An 18,981-nucleotide genomic window follows, 5' to 3' on the forward strand; every position below is an offset into this window, starting at 1 on the left:
TTCTTGTTCTCAAGCTTTATGCGGTGAGAGATTTTAAACGTAGTTTATTTGATCTAGTGTTTAGTCTCTTTCCAGCCACTGAATTATTTATCTTTCATTAGATTTTTCTGTTACATTGTAATTCTGTTTTCGCAATTATTAACTTTTAAGGAAGGATAGAATTGCGTGTTTCAGGTACAAACCACTTAAAGTTTCGAGTTCAGTGAAATAAGTGCAAACAGAAAATCAAAAGTGATAAGTGATAAGCGCAAAGTGTTACGGTGTTGCTTTCGAGGGTTCGTCTGTTCGTGCCAGTTGTTCGCCTAGTCTGGGACCTCTTACAAGCTCCCAAGCCCAGGGGAGAAGTAATGTCGAAGGACTTATGGGTTCAGCAGGCCTTGATCGACGAACAGACGTTTTTCCCTCCGTGGTTTCGGGTGTATCTACACACGTTGCCGACGTGATCACCCCACCCACACAAAGACGAGAGAGCCCTTTCTTTCCTCGTCTGCGGTAGAGGTTTCTCGCAGAAACCATGGACCAATCTTGCAGCTTTTAAGTGCAAGTCGGTCCCTTCCGCACAAGTCCAACTCCTAGGTGTAGCCATTAGCACTGGGTCAGTTCGGACTTGCTGCAGTACGACAACTGCACACCTCCCAGAGAGGCAAGGTGGTATCGCAACAGGCAGTAGCTCCGTCTGTTGCCGCACCAGCTGTTTTAGACCCTCAGTCTCACCGGACAGTAGCTCCGTTTGTTGTTGTCTTTCTTAAACTCTAGTGGTCTTTGCTGCAGTCAATGCAGTCTCAGCTTGCGGTGTTGATGCAGGAGTTTCAGGCAGAGGAGGTTAATACACCTCCTCCTGCGAACGCTCCTCCTCCTCTGCGCAGTACAATCTGCCAGACGTATGAGGTTGAGGTTCCTCAGGCTACCTCCATGCGTGAGCTGCCGCGTTGGGAGTTGCCAGTTACCAGCGTTGTGCAGCAACCTCCACCTTCCTTAAGGCAACCTCAACAATGGGAACAGGAGTCTTATGCCTTACATCCTCCTCTTCCTTTGAGGCAAGAGTTTCTTGCAGTTAGACCATCTTCGAGGCAACAACCTCTTGAGGTACGACAACCTCTACCATCCTTGAGGCAGCCACCTCAGCTCTCGCAGCTGCTACCTCAACTTTCCTCAAGGCGAGAGCCTCAACTCTTGAGGCTAGCACCTCAAGAACCTCAACTCGTGAGACAGGAACTGCGTTCTGCGCAGCCGCTACCTCAACTCTCGCAGCTCACACCTCAAGAACCTCAACTCGTGAGACAGGAACCTGCTACTGCGCATCCACCTCAACCCTTGAGGCAAGCGCAACTCTTGAGGCAGGAACCTCATGCTATGAGTCAGCCACCTCAACGCATGCATCTGCCACTTTCTCCTCAGCTTGAGCCTCTTCCCATTCAACTTTGAAATAACAAATGACAATAATAACACCTCATTACTTTCATAACTTGCATTTGTAAAACATATACATGTATGCCTACACAAACATTATGATAATGGAGGTTATTCGTATTACTTAAAAAAAAAAAAAAAAAAAAAAATATATATGTATTCCTTGCAATATATTTTTAACAAAATCGCAAAAATATGGCAAAAATATCTTCAAAACAAAAATGAATCATGAGTTATGAATATAATGTAAATATTATGTTGATATTAAAACCCCATGCAAGCATGCATGAAGTAATGCAGTGTTGCCAACAGGGCGAGTTTCCCTTTCCTGAGGTGAAGTAGATTATAGTACGTATTTTTAGTGCAGCTTAATTCTACGATTATCATGCCGGCTATCAAATTCATCAACAAAACAGTCTAAATCAATTCCCTCGGCACGTGCACTTTCAATGGACAGTAATGCGATATTACTCAATCTAGCACTGGTCATGGAATTTCTGAGAAATGTTACCCGCCATGCAACATGCTCTGCTTACCTTACAGCATGCTCTACATACAGCATGCTCTGCATACAGCATGCTCTGCATACCTTACCGCATGCTTCTCAGTCACACATCTTTGGTTGTTGCCAACTCACTAGACTGTCAAGCAGTTTCATAACGTTGCCTTCTAGTCTGCTGCTTTTGCACCAATGAAACCCTCACTGAGAGAACTTAGCTTTTCTCGGATATGGTCCCTGTAGATGAAAAAGTGCTTTTCTCCCTCCTTCTGATATTCCCTTGAGGACTCTGTCATTTGGAGAGGAGCCTTTAGCTGCGTAGCCTCCTATGGACTTTTATTTAAGCATAACATGCTTCCAGGGAAGGTAATGGTTCCACTTCAGTCGCTAACCCCGTCTGTTACCACACCTGCTCCCATAGACCTTGAGCTGTGTTGCAAGACATGCAGTCCAAGCTTAGTCCTTGTTAGAGGATTTTTTGTTTACGGAGTCAGTGTGTCACTGGGAAGACGTTCAACAACCAGCAGAAGTGACTTGTTGTGACGCAGTGCGGCAACCTCAGCAACCCGATAAGGAGTTGTCTGTACGACCCAGACAGTCTAGACAGCTTCGGGTTGTCACTGTACTTCCTCGCTTCCCCATGGTTGACAGTTCACAGACTGTGCAGCAGTACCATGATCTTGTGTCCGGCTCCGTCAGACGACTGGCTTTTAAGAGCTCCCACAAGTCGTCGCTGTCTGGAGATTCTCAGATGGACTATGGATCTGACCAAGGAACTGGGCCTCCTGGTCAATTTTGAGGAGTCCCAGCTCGTCCCATCCCAGACCATTGTCTACCTGGGTATGGATCTTCAGAGTCGAGCTTTTCGGGCTTTTCCGTCGGCCCCAAGGATCTTCCAAGCCCTAGAATGCATCCAGAGCATGCTGAGAAGGAACCGATGCTCAGTCAGGTAGTGGATGAGTCTAACAGGGACACTTTCATCGCTGGCCCTGTTCATCGTGTTAGGGAGACTCCACCTCCGCCCCCTTCAGTATCATCTAGCTGCTCACTGGATAAAGGACATGACGCTAGAGACGGTCTCAGTTCCTGTTTCCGAAGAGAGGAGGTCTACTCTCGCGTGGTGTAAGAACAGCTTTCTTCTCAAGGAAGTCTACCTTTGGCTGTTCAGAAACCCGACCGCCGTCTCCTCTCGGACGCATCAGACACGGGCTGGGGTGCGACTTTGGACGGACAGGAATGCTCGGGAACATGGAATCAGGAGCAAAGGACACTTCACATCAATTGCAAGGAGTTGTTGGCGGTTCTTCTGGCCTTGATAAACTTCAAGTCCCTCCAGCTTAACAAGGTGGTGGAGGTGGACTCTGACAACACCACAGCCCTGGCTTACATCTCCAAGCAGGGAGGGACTCTTTCGTGGAAGTTGTTCTAGATCGCAAGGGACCTCCTCATCTGGTCAAAAGATCGAAAGCTCACGCTGGTAACGAGGTTCATTCAGGGCGGTATGAATGTCATGGCAGATCGCCTCAGCCGGAAGGGTCAGGTCATCCCCACAGAGTGGACCCTTCACAAGAATGTTTGCAGCAGACTTTGGGCCCTGTGGGGTCAGCCAACCATAGATCTGTTCGCTACCTCGATAACCTAGAGACTCCTGTTGTATTGTTCTCCGATTCCAGACCCAGCAGCAGTTCACGTGGATGTTTTTCTGCTGGACTGGTCCCATCTCGACCTGTATGCATTCCCGCCGTTCAAGATTGTCAACAGGGTACTTCAGAAGTTCTCCTCTCGCAAAGGGACACGGCTGACGTTGGTTGGCTCCGCTCTGGCCCGCGAGAGAATGGTTCATAGAGGTACTGCAATGGCTGGTCGACATTCCCAGGACTCTTCCTCTAGGAGTGAACCTTCTACGTCAACCTCACGTAAAGAAGGTACACCCAAACCTCCACGCTCTTCGTCTGACTGCCTTCAGACTTTCGAAAGACTCTCAAGAGCTAGGGGCTTTTCGAAGGAGGCAGCCAGAGCGATTGCCAGAGCAAGGAGAACATCCACTCTCAGAGTCTATCAGTCTCAAGGGGAAGTCTTCCGAAGCTGGTACAAGACCGATGCAGTTTCCTCAACCAGTACCACTGTAACCCAGATTGCTGACTTCCTGTTACATCTAAGGAAAGTAAGATCCCTTTCAGCTCCTACGATCAAGGGTTACAGAAGTATGTTGGCAGCGGTTTTCTGCCACAGAGGCTTGGATCTTTCCACCAACAAAGATCTACAGGACCTCCCTAGGTCTTTTGAGACCTCAAAGGAACGTCGGTTGTCCACTCCAGGCTGGAATCTAGACGTGGTCCTAAGGTTCCTTATGTCATCAAGATTTGAACCTCTCCAATCAGCCTCTTTTTAGGACCTCACATTAAAAACTCTTTCCCTTGTGTGCTTGACAACAGCTAAAAGAGTAAGTGAGATCCACGCCTTCAACAGGATCATAGTTTTCACATCTGAAACGGCTACATGTTCCTTGCAGCTCGGTTTTTGCTAAACGAGCTTCCTTCACGTCCTTGGCCTAAGTCGTTCGAGATCCCAAGCCTGTCCAACTTGGTGGGGAATGAACTGGAGAGAGTACTTTGCCCAGTTAGAGCTCTTAGGTACTATCTAAAAAGGTCTTAACCTTTACGAGGACAATCAGAAGCCTTATGGTGTGCTATCAAGAAGCCTTCTTTTCCAAGGTCTAAGAACTCAGTTTCTTACTATTCAGGCTTCTGATTAGGGAAGCACATTCTCATCTGAAGGAAGAAGACCTTGCTTTGCTGAAGGTAAGGACACATGAAGTGAGAGCTGTGGCTACTTCAGTGGCCTTCAAACAGAACCGTTCTCTGCAGAGTGTTATGGATGCAACCTATTGGAGAAGCAAGTCAGTGTTCGCATCATTCTATCTCAAAGATGTCCAGTCTCTTTACGAGTACTGCTACACCCTGGGACCATTCGTAGCAACGAATGCAGTAGTAGGCGGGGGCTCAGCCACTACATTCCCATAATCCCATAACCTTTTAACCTTTCTCTTGAATACTTTTTATGGGTTGTACGGTCGGCTAAGAAGCCTTCCACATCCTTGTTGATTTGGCGGGTGGTCAATTCTTTCTTGAGAAGCGCCGAGGTTAAAGGTTGTGATGAGGTCCTTTAGTATGGGTTGCAGCCCTTGATACTTCAGCACCTTAGAGTTGTTCAGCCTCCTAAGAGGAACGCTGCGCTCAGTAAGGAAGACGAACTTATTTAAGGCAGAGTAATGGCTCAAGTCGACTTCCTTACCAGGTACTTATAATTTCATTGTTATTTTGAATAACTGATAATATGAAATACGGGATACTTAGCTTCTTGATATACATGTACACTGGTTTTCACCCACCTCCCTGGGTGTGAATCAGCTACATGATTATCGGGTAAGATTAATATTGAAAAATGTTATTTTCATTAGTAAAATAAATTTTTGAATATACTTACCCGATAATCATGATTTAATTGACCCACCCTTCCTCCCCATAGAACCAGTGGACCGAGGAAAAATTGAGGTGGTGTCAACAAGAAGTACTGCAGTACCTGGCCACAGGTGGCGCTTGTGAGTACACCCCCCTCTTGTATAGCGATCGCTGGCGTATCCCTTCCGTAGAATTCTGTCGGGCAACGGAGTTGACAGCTACATGATTATCGGGTAAGTATATTCAAAAATTTATTTTACTAATGAAAATAACATATTTCCTATTTCATGCATACAAGTCAATGCCTTACTCCTCTCATGTTGGCTCAAAATGGACAAATTGAAACATATTTTCAACTATTATAGTTGGATGAAGGCTTTTCTAAAGTAGAATTAGATCTCAATATCTTTCCTTATTCAACATAGAATATGTTTTTATTAAAAATCGTATCCAATCATCGAATTGATGTGTCTGTACCCAGTCCGAGATCTAGGGATAGGGGTTTAATTGGGCTCCATTGAGGAGGCTTAGGTCATCTAACAACCAAATGAGGTGCAAATTTCTTAGTTGAATTTTGTGGGTAAACACGTCTAATTGTTTTCCTTAGGATTATGGGAATTCTAGTGTTAGTTGAAGGTTGAAGTGGACGTGAAAAAACTGCATATGGCATTGGCCTTGTGGAATTAGTATCGAGTAATGATGCAAGGCCAACAGACACATTTTCAGCTTCATCTAAGTGAACTAACACAGGCATTTAGTTGATATTTTTAACTAAATAGAGGATCTATTAGACTGGGAGCCAAAATTTCCTTATACTAATATGCAATCCAGGATACCATTCCTGGAGATAATGCACTGCAGGTACAATATAATGGTATTTTCATTCATTGCCCATCTAAGTAAATTTTGAAACTATCCCAAGAGCGTAATTCGTAGATGCCTTAAAGTTCATGACGTAAGGTATCATGGCTGGGAGACCTTTAGAAACCAGAGTGATTTCTAGATATTTTGAATAATTACTTGGAAGTAAACTACTGAAAATTTTGTGATGGCTATGAAGTATCCTTTTCTTATGGACTAAATGAATTAGGAAATTTATACATCCTGGAGGTGTCTGAAAGTCCATATAGTCAAGATCAGTAAACAGACTGAATGCCCTTGGACAAAATACCCAATAGACAAGATGCCTAACATTAGCTTTTGACAATCCTGATAACAAACTAACAAGCATTGTTGTAGGTTACACAAAATGTTTGCAAGAATGCTCTATACCTACAGCTTGGAAAAACTTTTATCATATTATTTCACAAAAACAGGAGACACAAAAGACCTGAAAAATTACCACCCAATAAGTTTACTCTCAGTATATATAAGATATTTGCAAAGATCATATTAGGCCGAATAAAAAGACAGGTAGATTTTAAACAACCAAGAGAGCAGGTAGGTTTTACAAGCGGGTATTCAGCAACTGACCATATCCATGTAATTAACCAGCTTATGGAAAAATCAACCGAGCATACCAAGCCACTATGTATGGCGTTTATAAACTATGAGAAAGCTTTTGATTTTGTCAAAACCTCAGCAATTATGGAAGCCCTTCAAAAGCAAGGAATAGATGACACTTATAGTAGAACACTTGAAGATACAGTAATACAGTACCTTGAGATACGAGCTTAATGCGTTCTGGGACCCGAGCTCATATGTCAATTCGCTCGTATCTCTGATCAATTTTTCCCATAAAAAATAACTAAAAAAAATTAATCCGTTCCCACCTTCTGAAAAAACACCTAAAAATGGTATATTACTGTGGAAAAACATGTTTTTAATTGTTCTAATTCACATTCTACATTCACAAAATAACAAATACCTATGTACTGGTTATGATCTGCAATAAAATGTGACATTATTATGGAGTTCTTACCTTCGAGACAGACGGTAGCGGCTAACGGCGGTGTGTGCGGAGGAGGAGGGAGAGAGAACGGGGTGGAGAGACTTGACGGCAACACGTTCGGTACGCTACATTTTTGCAACACTACGTAACATAACTTAAACTTTAATTCTAACCCTTTTATCCCGAATGGACGTATTGGTACGTTTCACAAAACTTATCCCTTTACCCCCATGGACGTACCGGTACGTCCTTGCAAAAAAACTGTTTTTTACATTTTTTTTTGCATATTTTTGATGACTTTGTGAGAAACTTCAGGTACTCTCCAAAATAATGAGACCAACCTGACCTCTCTATGACAAAAATTAAGGCTGTTAGAGCAATTTAAGAAAAATATATTGCAAAATGTGCTTGAAAAAAAAAATGCCTGGGGGTTGAGGGTGTGAAAGTTCCAAATAGCGTTGGGGGTAAATGGGTTAACTTAAAAGAAATTAGCTTACTGTACTCACACTTGAAAATAACGTTTAATCTTACTGTTACACTAAACTTAATACTAATTTTGTTTTCATTTTAATTTTTTTACTTATCTTCTTCCGGCTTGGCTCTTTTTGCCTCGCTTTATGCCTCGCTTTCACCTTCACTTTTTTCTGGCCTTTTTAAAAGGAACCCATCTAGGGATGTTTGCTTTTGTCTCCCCTTCAAAATGTTACAAAAATGACGTACACAAATGTTGTCGCAAAAGGTTAACGCATGACCACATGCCAACCTGTCCGGGGGTCTCTTTTCCATAAAATCAGAAAACTCCTGCCACTTCGCCAATATGTCTCTGATTTCCTTTGTAAAAAGGCTGTCCTCCTCTTCCACCTTCTCGCTACTGAGCTCCTGCAACACCTCCGAATGTTGCATCTCCTGGAGCTCAATCAAATCCTGTGTCGTGAGCTCTTCCTGATGCCACTCGACAAGGTCGTTCACGTCTGCCTCATCTACCTCCAGCCCCATGAACTTTCCAAGAGACACGATTTTATCCACCACAATAGGTTCGGGTTCATCGTGGTCTGGCATATCGAACCCTTCAAAGTCCCTCTCAGCGAGGGGAGCGTGCCACAATTTCTTTCATGCTGAATTAAGAGTTCATGTGACACCCTGCCATGCATCGTAAATAATTTTTAAGCAATGGACGATATTGAAATGTTCCTTCCAAAATTTATGAAGGGTGAGAATGGGGTTGTCTGTGACATCAAAGTATTTCTTGAACAAATGCTTCGTGTACAGTTTTTAAAGTTGGAAATTACTTGTTGGGCCATGGGCTGGAGGAGTGGCGTGGTGTTGGGCGGGAGATAAAGGACCTTGATGAACCTGAACTCATCAAGAATCTCCTGTTCGAGACCAGGAGGATGACCAGGGGCATTGTCGAGGACCAGGAGACATTTCATTGGCAGGCTTTTCTTGGCCAAATATTTTTTGACTGCCGGACCAAAGTACAGATTAACCCATTCTGTGAAGAAATGTTGCATAAGCCAAGCCTTAGCATTATCGCGCCACATCACTTGCAGTTTTTCTTTCAAGATCCTTTGGCTCTTGAAAGCACATGGGTTTTCTGAGTGGTACACCAGCAGTGGCTTGACTATGGGCAAATGTAGGTATTAATATTAATGTGGAATAACTTACCAACATGAAATTTACAGATGATAGACTTTAGTTCTTTTTAGTGAATCTTGGTAGGAATTGCAAAAGAAAATAGAAGATTTGAATAGAGAACACAGAGTGTATGATTGAAAATGAATATGAGTTAAACCAAGATAATGTTCAATGAAAATGCAGAAACAAGAAATAAGGGTTATGAACAAACCTCTGACAGATTGTTAATGAATATACATGCAGTACTTAGGGCACAATTTTCCTCAGGACATGACGACACCAAAATTAATAGAAGGATAGGCATGGGAGGGAGAACTTTTTGTAAGAAAAATGAGACTATGAAAAATAAAATGCAACTTTTTCTAAAAAGAAAAGTATTCGTTGAGATGGTCCTACCAGTATTAACTTATGCATCAGAAATTTGGAACCTTACTAAAGCCATAGAACATAAGCTAATTATAACTCAAAGAGCTATGGAATGAATAATGATGGGATTAATGCTGAGAGACATAAAAAGAGCAACATGAATATAAGAGCAAACTAAAGTAGAGGATATTCTAACAGATAAGACGAAGAAATGGATGTGGGCAGGGCATAATTAGAATGACAGATAATAGATGGACAAAAAGACTAACAGAATGCGTCCCTGGAGATTACAAATGAAGCAGAGGAAGGAAGAGAAGACGATGGATTGAAGCGCTAAGAAAATTTGCTGGTATAGACTACCATAGAAAGACCATAGACAGATGGAAGTGGAAAGACATGTCTTAAGACTTTGTCTTGAAGTGGACTAGCAACAGCTGATGATAATGATACTATATATCTATAATATATATATATATATATATATATATATATATATATATTATATATATATATATATATATATATATATATATATATATATATATATATATATATACACATACATACAGTATATACTATACATATACTGTATGTATATGTATGCATATATGGATTATCATTATCACTATGTAAGCTACAACTCTAGTTGGAAAAGCAGGAAGCTATAAGCCTTTATGATGACAGAGGAGAATGCAAAAAGAATAGGCCAGACTACTCGGTGTATGTGTAGACAAAGGAAAAATAAGCCGTAACCAGAGAGAGGGATCCAATATAGTATTGTTTGGGCAGACAAAGGACCCAGTGTTGGTGCTGCTCATTCCTTGTACCAGTAATGTAGTCAATCACAGCTGTCACTTTTGAAATGCATCTAGAATACACCTGTAAGAGATAGATAGTGCACTGGCACCTAAGCTGGATAAAAAAGATAATGGTAGGTAGGTGATAAGAACAAAAACCTACTTTTTATCACCAAAATGATACAGAAGAGGAGGAATAAGTCAGGGGTTTCCATTAATATATTCCCTCAGTTTTTTCTAAAAAAAAAGACAATGATATAATACAACAGAAATGAGTGTTAAATATCTTAATGCAATGATACTTTGTGATCTACTCTTAGAGAAGATGTACCTTGCCTAGTTTCCCCCAGGTTCAAAAGTTGCTTGTTTTGAAACTACAATCACTAACCTATCCTCAAAACCTTAGGAACACCTTGTTCACAGTTTCAATAGAACTTGGTCCATTGTTAATGTCAGTTGTAAAGATTTTTTATACAAGCTATGACTTGTAATAAATGCCATCTTATAGTCAAGTTCCACAAGACAGTCCCTGATATTGACAAATAAAGATAATCACCTCTTTCACTATCAGTTTGGTGGCTATACTTGCTTGCCTCCTCTTCATATTCTGGACTTAGATGAATAGGAGCCTCGCAGTCTCCTGCATGAAAATGTTATGCACTATGGTGCTCCTATGTGCAGCTATGACAATGCAATATTTTTTTTTTCCACAAGAACACCATCTTTTAGGTAATTTTTAGTGTCTGATTTACAAACCATCGCTTCGCATCAAAACAAGCTTATGTTCACCATCATGTACTTAGCCTTCTTCACCTAATAAATTATAATGCAAGTTTTATTCTCTTGAATATTCACAACCCATTTGATTATTCAGATCTTTCATGATATTCTTAAATGTAAATGTATAGGTCACAACTGAGATTTAAGTACTATATGATATCATCCTTACTATTGCTTGATGCTGTCTTCTATGACAATCAGCTTTGGATGATTAGGTGCCAAAGTCTTATGTAAGCAATCATTGCACAAAGCCAGCTTCCCTCTTACCCAAATAATACTGCTTTATTGTAATTACATTATTTCAAGCTTATGAAATTGAAAAAAAATATATAATTTTAATAGCCAGTAATTTTGTGGAGCAAGTATCTTCTGATGGATAAGTAGTTGGGTAAATTAAAGTAATGCATAGCCCAGAGCCATCTATATAAAAATGAAGTGTATGCTAAATATATAGTATACAATATATATTTATTTATATTATATATACACAGTATATATTCATACATATGTAATGTGTGTACAGTATGTATATATATATATATATATATATATATATATATATATATATATATATATATATATATATATATATATATACTGTATTCATGTGGAAATGCAGTTCCCTTTTAAAATACTGTACTTGCTACATAACATTTCTTGATTTCTTGGTGAATGCACTTTTATGGCATAAGTGAAATACAACTCACAGCATTTCTTAATCTCTCAGTATTTTCTTTTCACAAATTTATGACTATTGCATATTGTATCACTTGTACTTATGTAGAATGGAGGAGAGAAATTCTTCGGTGGTCTATTAAAACCAAGTAACTTTTTGGTATTGCACTGTGTTCGCTTTTATAACCATGCATGAACAGTATACTGTAATTTTAACAGCATTCCATTATTTACAACATTTACAAAAGTTTTGAAAATAAATAAGTCAAGTGATACTATTATTCAAAAAGTAGTCATCGTATATTTTCTGACGTGGGCGTATACTGTAATTTAGTTACTTTCTTAATTTTACATTTTTTCACCTTAATAGTCTGTTATTCATTTTCAAGTAAGTCTATTTAAATTAAATGACCTGATATGTTCCAATAACGCTTCTGGATATGAACACAAATAATATTTTTTTTTATAAATACGTCCGTCAGAGACTTGCCAAGTGTGTGCTCACTCAAAGAGTCAGGTACACGTAGGAATCCTCAATTAGAACACCTAATTCTACAATCTCTTCCCTTACACGTAGTTTTCAGACGAGGAAGACTGGTATAGTTGATCCTATGCTGTCTATTTGGGGTCAGCAAATGTTCGTAAATGAAGATACTGACCAGTAAGTCAATACACTACATCCTGCAATAAGGACTCACATCTTTTCAAGTGAATTTGTTATGAAGGGATTTGAAGTACTCTTGATTGACTGAGCAACTAGGTTTCCCTTTATCACAGACTCTGAATTCCTTTTTATTTTTATTGTAACATAATATAGTAATAACCTGCAGATACTGTGTGTTTACTTTCAAATGTTTATATCCATTTGATCCAACATAAAGTTTTAGGTTCTCTACACTATACTAGATTATTGATATTGAAGATGTGGGTTCATGTAACACAAAAGTGCATGTATTTAGAAATTTGTGACCGTATGTGAAAACTGAATCCATGGATATGCATATTTTCATGCTTTTCCAATGTCACCTCTCTAGTCCCATAATAGGACACAGTATACGATTCAATTTATGTTCATTTCATTGTTCTGAATAAAATTGTACTTTTTATGTAAAGAAAGCAAACATCATAGCTTATATGCTGTAGCAGTATCATTTACTATTGTATAGTTCATTGACTGATTACTTCTAAGAACAGTCACTTATTTACTGTCGGCAGTTTTTGTTAAGTTTTAATTTATTGAATATAAAATGCTGCCTTTTTATAGATGATTTGATCATAATTATCACTTCATTTACTTCTTAAATATTTACATTTATTAAGTTACTGGTACCTTTGGAAGCATTTCAACACTGGGCTGTGGAAATATTCTCTTGGTGCCAATTGGATAGATTTTCATCTAATTTTCCACAACTAATTATAGATGGTTTGAAATAAAAGATACTGTGTCTTTTGTGGCACTAAAAGTGCATGTGTGTGAGCTAGAACAGTATTTGGGTGCTTGAATGTTTTATTGTAGCTGTAGAGAGCTGTGACTGGCTTCGCTATATTTTTATTTAATTTGGCTGACTCATATTTTTTTTTTTAAATCAGTACTTATAACCACCCCTGTGGTTTCTTTCAAATGATTAGTATACTTTTAATTATATTCAAGGGGTGAGTAATGATTTATTGTAGTGATTGTGTGCTATCTTGATTATTAAGATTGAAAAGATTTCAAACTTTTTTCCTTCATATTGTATTTGTCTTGAAATGCTTTGACAGGAGGAGGAAGGTCCCAATAAGAAGGTAATGGTATATTTGATACACCTTGCATTACTGTGATTTAGCATAATGCAGTATACCCGCAGTGTGACCTTAGCAAGTGCTAGTTATGAAATGCTTTTGAGGTACAATTTTTTAGTGTTGGGTAAATTTAAGCTTTGTGCATCTCATTTTAATATACTCTGTATATTAAAAACAGTATTGGATTGTAAGTAATTAAGTTTGCATGGGGTTTTGTTTATTGTGAAAATAAAAGATTGTTTGTGCTCTTTTGCAGCTATATTTTTAGGAAGTGAAGAGATATGCATTTTCTCTTAACTGTTCGTCTATACTTTTCAAATATCGTACACTAGCGTAAAGTTATTTTTATTCGTATCCAGGTAAGAAACTCAACATAAAATGTAATTGTGTATGGATTTTACAACCATGGGAAAGAATGCAGTTTCTGAATAGAATGATGAATTATTTTTATGAACCTCTCCTGGCATTCATATTGCTTTTCTCTCTGAACTGGTTAAATGTCGATATCTACCCATACACTAAAAATTTCATGTTGTATTTCCTAGTTAGCAATGGTCTATTGTAGAATGGGGCTGTATAACAATACTATGGTGTGGGTAGATTATATCCCTTTGTTTTTCAGTTCTCACATTGTCGCTTGTTCGTCATAACATCTTCCCGCTTTCCAGATTATGATTTTGTATTAAGATTATAGTAAAGGGAAATTTCTTTTTTTCTGACTTTGCTATGTCTTCTAGTGAAAGTTGTCAGGGGATTTATTGCTGAGTGATAATGATCTGTATTCCCCGTGTCCCAAGCCGTGGGAAAAATTGTGATGTGAATAACTGTTGTGAAGAATGAAAATTTAGCTCTCTCTTGGTTCCTCTTATGAAGGATTATCTTTATTTAGTAATTGTTCACCTAAAAGATTTGAAGTTGTAAAAAGAAAAACTTGAGAAGACTAGGTTAGATGAAAGTGTGGTGCTGATGACACATTGGCAATTACCAAGCTCGCAGAGTTTGATAGTAGTGAGCTTTTTATACATTTTTGTTCAGATTTTTCTAGCTTTATGTAATCTCAAAAAGGCAATGATTCATTTGGTTTAAGAGGTGATCCTAACCTCACCAGCCTTAATTCAAAACTTACACCAACTCCTCAAGCTGTGACCAGCAGTTGTGGTGTGCCAGTCACTTAGGGTTCTGTTGGTACACAATGCATTATAGATTCGATTACCTCTCCCTAGTCTTGTTCTCTCAATTTACTTCAGGCCCTTCTATTGTGAAATCCTTGCATTGCCGTAACCTATTCAGCTCTGTTTGCTCGCCAGATTCCGAGATAGAAGACTGGACTGTCGGTCAGGTTCCTAATACTTTTCTGCCCAGTTAAGTAGTATAAGCACTTGGTGAACAACCTTTTTTTTTTTTTTTTTTTTTTTTTTTTTTTTTTTTTTTTTTGGCCTTATACTGTATTAACAATGTGGCATATCGGGTGGTCCCTGTGAATTGTGACCTTCAATTATTGAAATCTTCTTATTACCTTTGGTTGTAGATGAGAAATGGTTGCACCATGTTTCAAGTGATAATGGGGATCAGTCTCATATAGGCTAGTCCACTAGCTAATCTCATATTTTCCAAAGCAGCATTAATATGGTTGGTAGCATTTTTACTGCTGAAATGAGTCCCTTGCCTGGAGCAGGCACAAATTCTTGTAAACATTCAGATAAGCTTGTAGATTATGGTGTGGAAGATTCTATGGCACATGATTGCCAAGGTGAGGAAAAAACAGAATAGACTGACTCATGAGAAGTGTCTCCATTTCAGTCATAGCAACAGCTTATTGCAGAATTGTATCTGAATAGATTAACCCACGTTGGTTCTGATAATCCATTATATTATATTGTTAAATGCAGAAGGCTTCATAAATTACCTATCCTATGAAGTTTTCCAGTTACTGTATTTTAAAGATGGGGAATAGATTGTTTTCCCAGGTGCAAAATGAGACTGCTAACTCCTCTCCCCATCTATTGTTAAGAACTTATCTCCTGCAAGTGTGCATTCATTTTTTTTTTTCAAATCAACTGCCCAGCTTTTTTATTGAACTTGAAAAAGCAACCTCTCGATTTTTTTATTAATGTGAGCATAAGGAAGTCATTGAATACAGGTTTTTCAAGTTTATAGACTGACTAAAGAAGTGTGTTCTTTTGGCAATAAAATACAGATTAATGTTTTGTTTTTTTGTGGTCTTTAGTAGGGGTTATTTTGACTCTTCTGAAGCTAAGTTGCGTTTAAAGGTGGGGAACCACTGTGCTTCTCTATAGTTGGAGCAGTTTCTGATGTGTAGAAACTTTATCTAATCACTTCTCTGATATTGCAGCTCATTTGAAATTAAAATATGGCAGATAATTTGGTAGTTTGGGTCGCCTCTAGATCTAGTGAAGCTCTAAGGTGATTTTCCTGGAAGTCTTATTTGCCCTACTGTTTGGTGGCTGGTACTTATCAAGAATCTCTTTCTATCGCTCTTAGGGAGTGTTTTCAAGACAGTGGTAGTCCTTTAGGGTTTTTCTGTAACAGATAGCGCCAACAGGACTCGTCACACCTATAGGAAAACACTATGATGGCCCTGCCATAGAGGTTCCGGTAAGGGGAAGACTTTCACACTTCATCAAGTTTGAGACACCTTTCAACCAGATCCTTGGGTTCTTTCTGAGGTAAAGAAAGGATATCAAATTCCTCTGCCCTCAAACCTTCCCATGTCCAAGGAAAACCTTCCATTTCCTTTATCCAAACTAGTCAGTTAAAGCTCATCTTTTAAGATTAGAGTTTACAAACCTAGAAAAAAATGCTTTACAAGAGGTTTTAGATCCCTCCTCAGGGTTTTGCAACAGGCTGTTCTTATTACCCAAGTCATAGGGATTGGAGGCCGGTTTTAGATGCCTCACATGTTAACAGGTAAACAGTTCTCGCCAACTTCAGTATGGAAACGCCTCCAACAGTGCAAGAGGTAGTGAGGAAAGTAGATTGGATTGAATGTTGTTAATGAAACTGCTTCAGTTTGTGAACAGATCAATAACTTACTAATTCAAATATCTATGTTTTGGTTTTAGAACATCTTTTCAAGTATTTTCCAGGATAGTGGCTCTTATTTTCAAATTGCTGAGGTTCCGGGGTATCAGAATTCAGTTGTACCTAGAGGATTGGATACTTCTGAATGAGTTTTTGGAAAATATTAATGTTCAGCAACCTTGGGTTATCAGATCATTGAAAAGGTTAGGCCCCTTGGTCAGTATGAAGTCTCTTCTGGCTCCCTCTAAAAGGTTTCTATATTCGTAGATGATAATAGCAACAGTTCTTTTTTGGAGGTTTCTGTCAGAAAAGAGAATTTAGTCCCTCATTCTGTAGTTGAAGCTCAAGCAGATGAAAGCATTGTTGGTTTGCGTATGAATGAGGATACTGAGTACCATGGCTTCTCCAGAGACATTGGTTTGGATTGGTTGCTTAAAGATAAGAGAATTCCAATTTCATTTCCATCAACTTATGTCTTAGTGATACAGAACCAATTACTGATGGGATGATCTTCATTTGGCTCAGGATATGTCCTTAGAACTAGGTTCCCTGCCGTATCTCTTTGTTGATGCTTCCTAAACAGGGTTTGGAACAAATATGGATTTATTCCATCTATCAGGGAGTTGGTCGAAGGAAGAATCAACACTGAATATGTATTACCAAGAACTCTAGTCAGTGCTCAAGGCCCTTTAGGCTTAGGAATCTCTGGTGAATGAGAAAGTGTGTGGCAGTGTATTCAGAGAACCTGACAGCACTGGCTAACTTTTGGAAACAGGGAATCAGGTCAGAATCCCTTCATCGGATATTGGAAGTTCTCTTATTTTGGATGGTGCTGAGGGGGATAAATTCTTGGCTTTAGTTTATTCCAGGGAAAATGAACACTGTAGCAGATCAATTAGGCCGGAAATGACAGATTCTGCCCAACATATGTTATTGGTATACACTAGTGTGTTAAGAGACATAGAATTTGTAAGGAAGATTGAATGTTGACATGTTTGGGACCTCTCTCAACATGAAGATAGAGGTATTTTGCCTGTTTGTTCCAGATCCATTGGCATGGAAAAAGGACACCATGTTGAAGGATTTGTTGAATCTAGATCTCTATGCCTTTTCATCATTCTCAGTGATTCAAGCATTGATAACCAAGTTCAGGGCCTTGAAGAACAGTAAAATGACTTTGGGCCTTAGAGACAATGTATTACAGATTTTTGGCCAATGCTATTGCATTGTCAGAAAAGTTTACCATACAAGATCTATCTTCTCAGACAAACAATTTTCAAAAAGATTCGCTCAAACACCCATGTGCTTTATCTAACTGCATAGACTATCAATCGTATTCCAAGAAAAAAAGTGTTTTGTATGTTCTTTAGATTGTCTATTTTATGATAAAAAGGACAGTCTACCAATAATATACTGTATATATGAAACAATGGAGTATTTATGGTTATTGGTGGAAATCCAGGAATGTTTCAATAACAAGAACTAACCTGGATAATATTGTTGAGTTCTTGCATATTTTTACTAGATAAAAAGACCTTACCTATTGCAGCTATTAAGGTCCATTTCTAATGCTGTTCTAAAATTTTTATGATTGAATTTATCCAGTTTAGATATTATTTTAGATGTTTTCAGGTTGTTTATTATTGAAATGCCTAAAGCTGTCAGAACAGCAAACTGGAATCTAGATGTAGTATTACAATGTCTTAAGAGCTCTTTATTTGAACCTTTGGAAGAACCAGATTTTAAAGATATTGTCAAAACTTTTTCTGTTGGCTTTATAATTGGCTAAATATATTAGAATACTATAGGGTCTTTTTAAGTTTATGGTGATTTCTGATAAACTGATTTTAAGTAAAGAGGAGTGTCTGGCAATTTAAAGTACATAAGTAGGCTGGGCCTTTAGATTTCTTGAATATGTGGGACTAAGCAATGCGAACACCAGGAGAGGTTTTTAGAAGAAGGCTTAAACAGAATTTTAATAATAAAGTTACTTATTTCTATACTTACTTCACATTGAAATACTAGTGATGTCAAGAGTGTATCCAACTAATTTTTACTTTGAGACTGAAAGACAAAGGGATATAATAAATACAAAGGGATATGATCTACCCGCGTGGTAGTATTGCCATTCACTGCCATATGATCCCAATACTACACCAGAGGGGAAGGGTAATCATGAGAGAAAACAAAATTTTATTTTAGGATGGACATCAACATTTAACCAGCATCGAGAGATAAGCAGTATGAATGTGAAGTGAGTATAGAAATATCTAATTTTATTATCCAAATTCTTTTTTCCTTTATTTTATTCCCTGTTCAGACTTTTATTTTGTTAGGTCAAGCTAATATCAGGATGAAATTGCATTTTTTTTTTAAATCCAATTTTTCTCTCAATGTTACTATTGAGTTTACCAGGTTTTGTTAGTACAAACTATCTTTTTTCTATGGCAGATATTTTATATAAAACTTGTCTAATTGTAGTGATTTTTGTTGGTCTTCTTGTAGAAAATGTATGCATTTTATGTGCAGATTACATTGAATAGATTGTAAAAATGTAATTATAAACATAATCGACAGCAGTAGATTATTATATTTTAAGTAAGTTCAAGAAAGAAGACGAGTGATTTTGTATTCATTCACTCA

General features: G+C 38.4%; 1 protein-coding gene across 5 annotated transcripts in view; it reads left to right on the forward strand.

Moving 5' to 3' along the window:
- The window catches only part of Tomosyn (syntaxin-binding protein tomosyn), a 772,563-nt gene that overhangs the window by 708,093 nt on the left and 45,489 nt on the right, over positions 1-18,981 (forward strand). For 4 of the 5 annotated variants that reach the window (XM_068372633.1, XM_068372636.1, XM_068372637.1 and 1 more), the window contains exon 20: positions 12,092-12,175. The exons of the other annotated variant lie outside the window; for it this stretch is intronic. In XM_068372633.1, coding sequence (XP_068228734.1) covers positions 12,092-12,175 — 84 coding nt within the window. The remainder of the gene's footprint in view (positions 1-12,091; positions 12,176-18,981) is intronic. 5 annotated transcript variants of the gene reach the window in all.

This window comes from Palaemon carinicauda, chromosome 4 (assembly GCF_036898095.1).
Source record: "Palaemon carinicauda isolate YSFRI2023 chromosome 4, ASM3689809v2, whole genome shotgun sequence".
In the NCBI taxonomy this organism is placed as follows: Eukaryota; Metazoa; Arthropoda; class Malacostraca; order Decapoda; family Palaemonidae; genus Palaemon; species Palaemon carinicauda.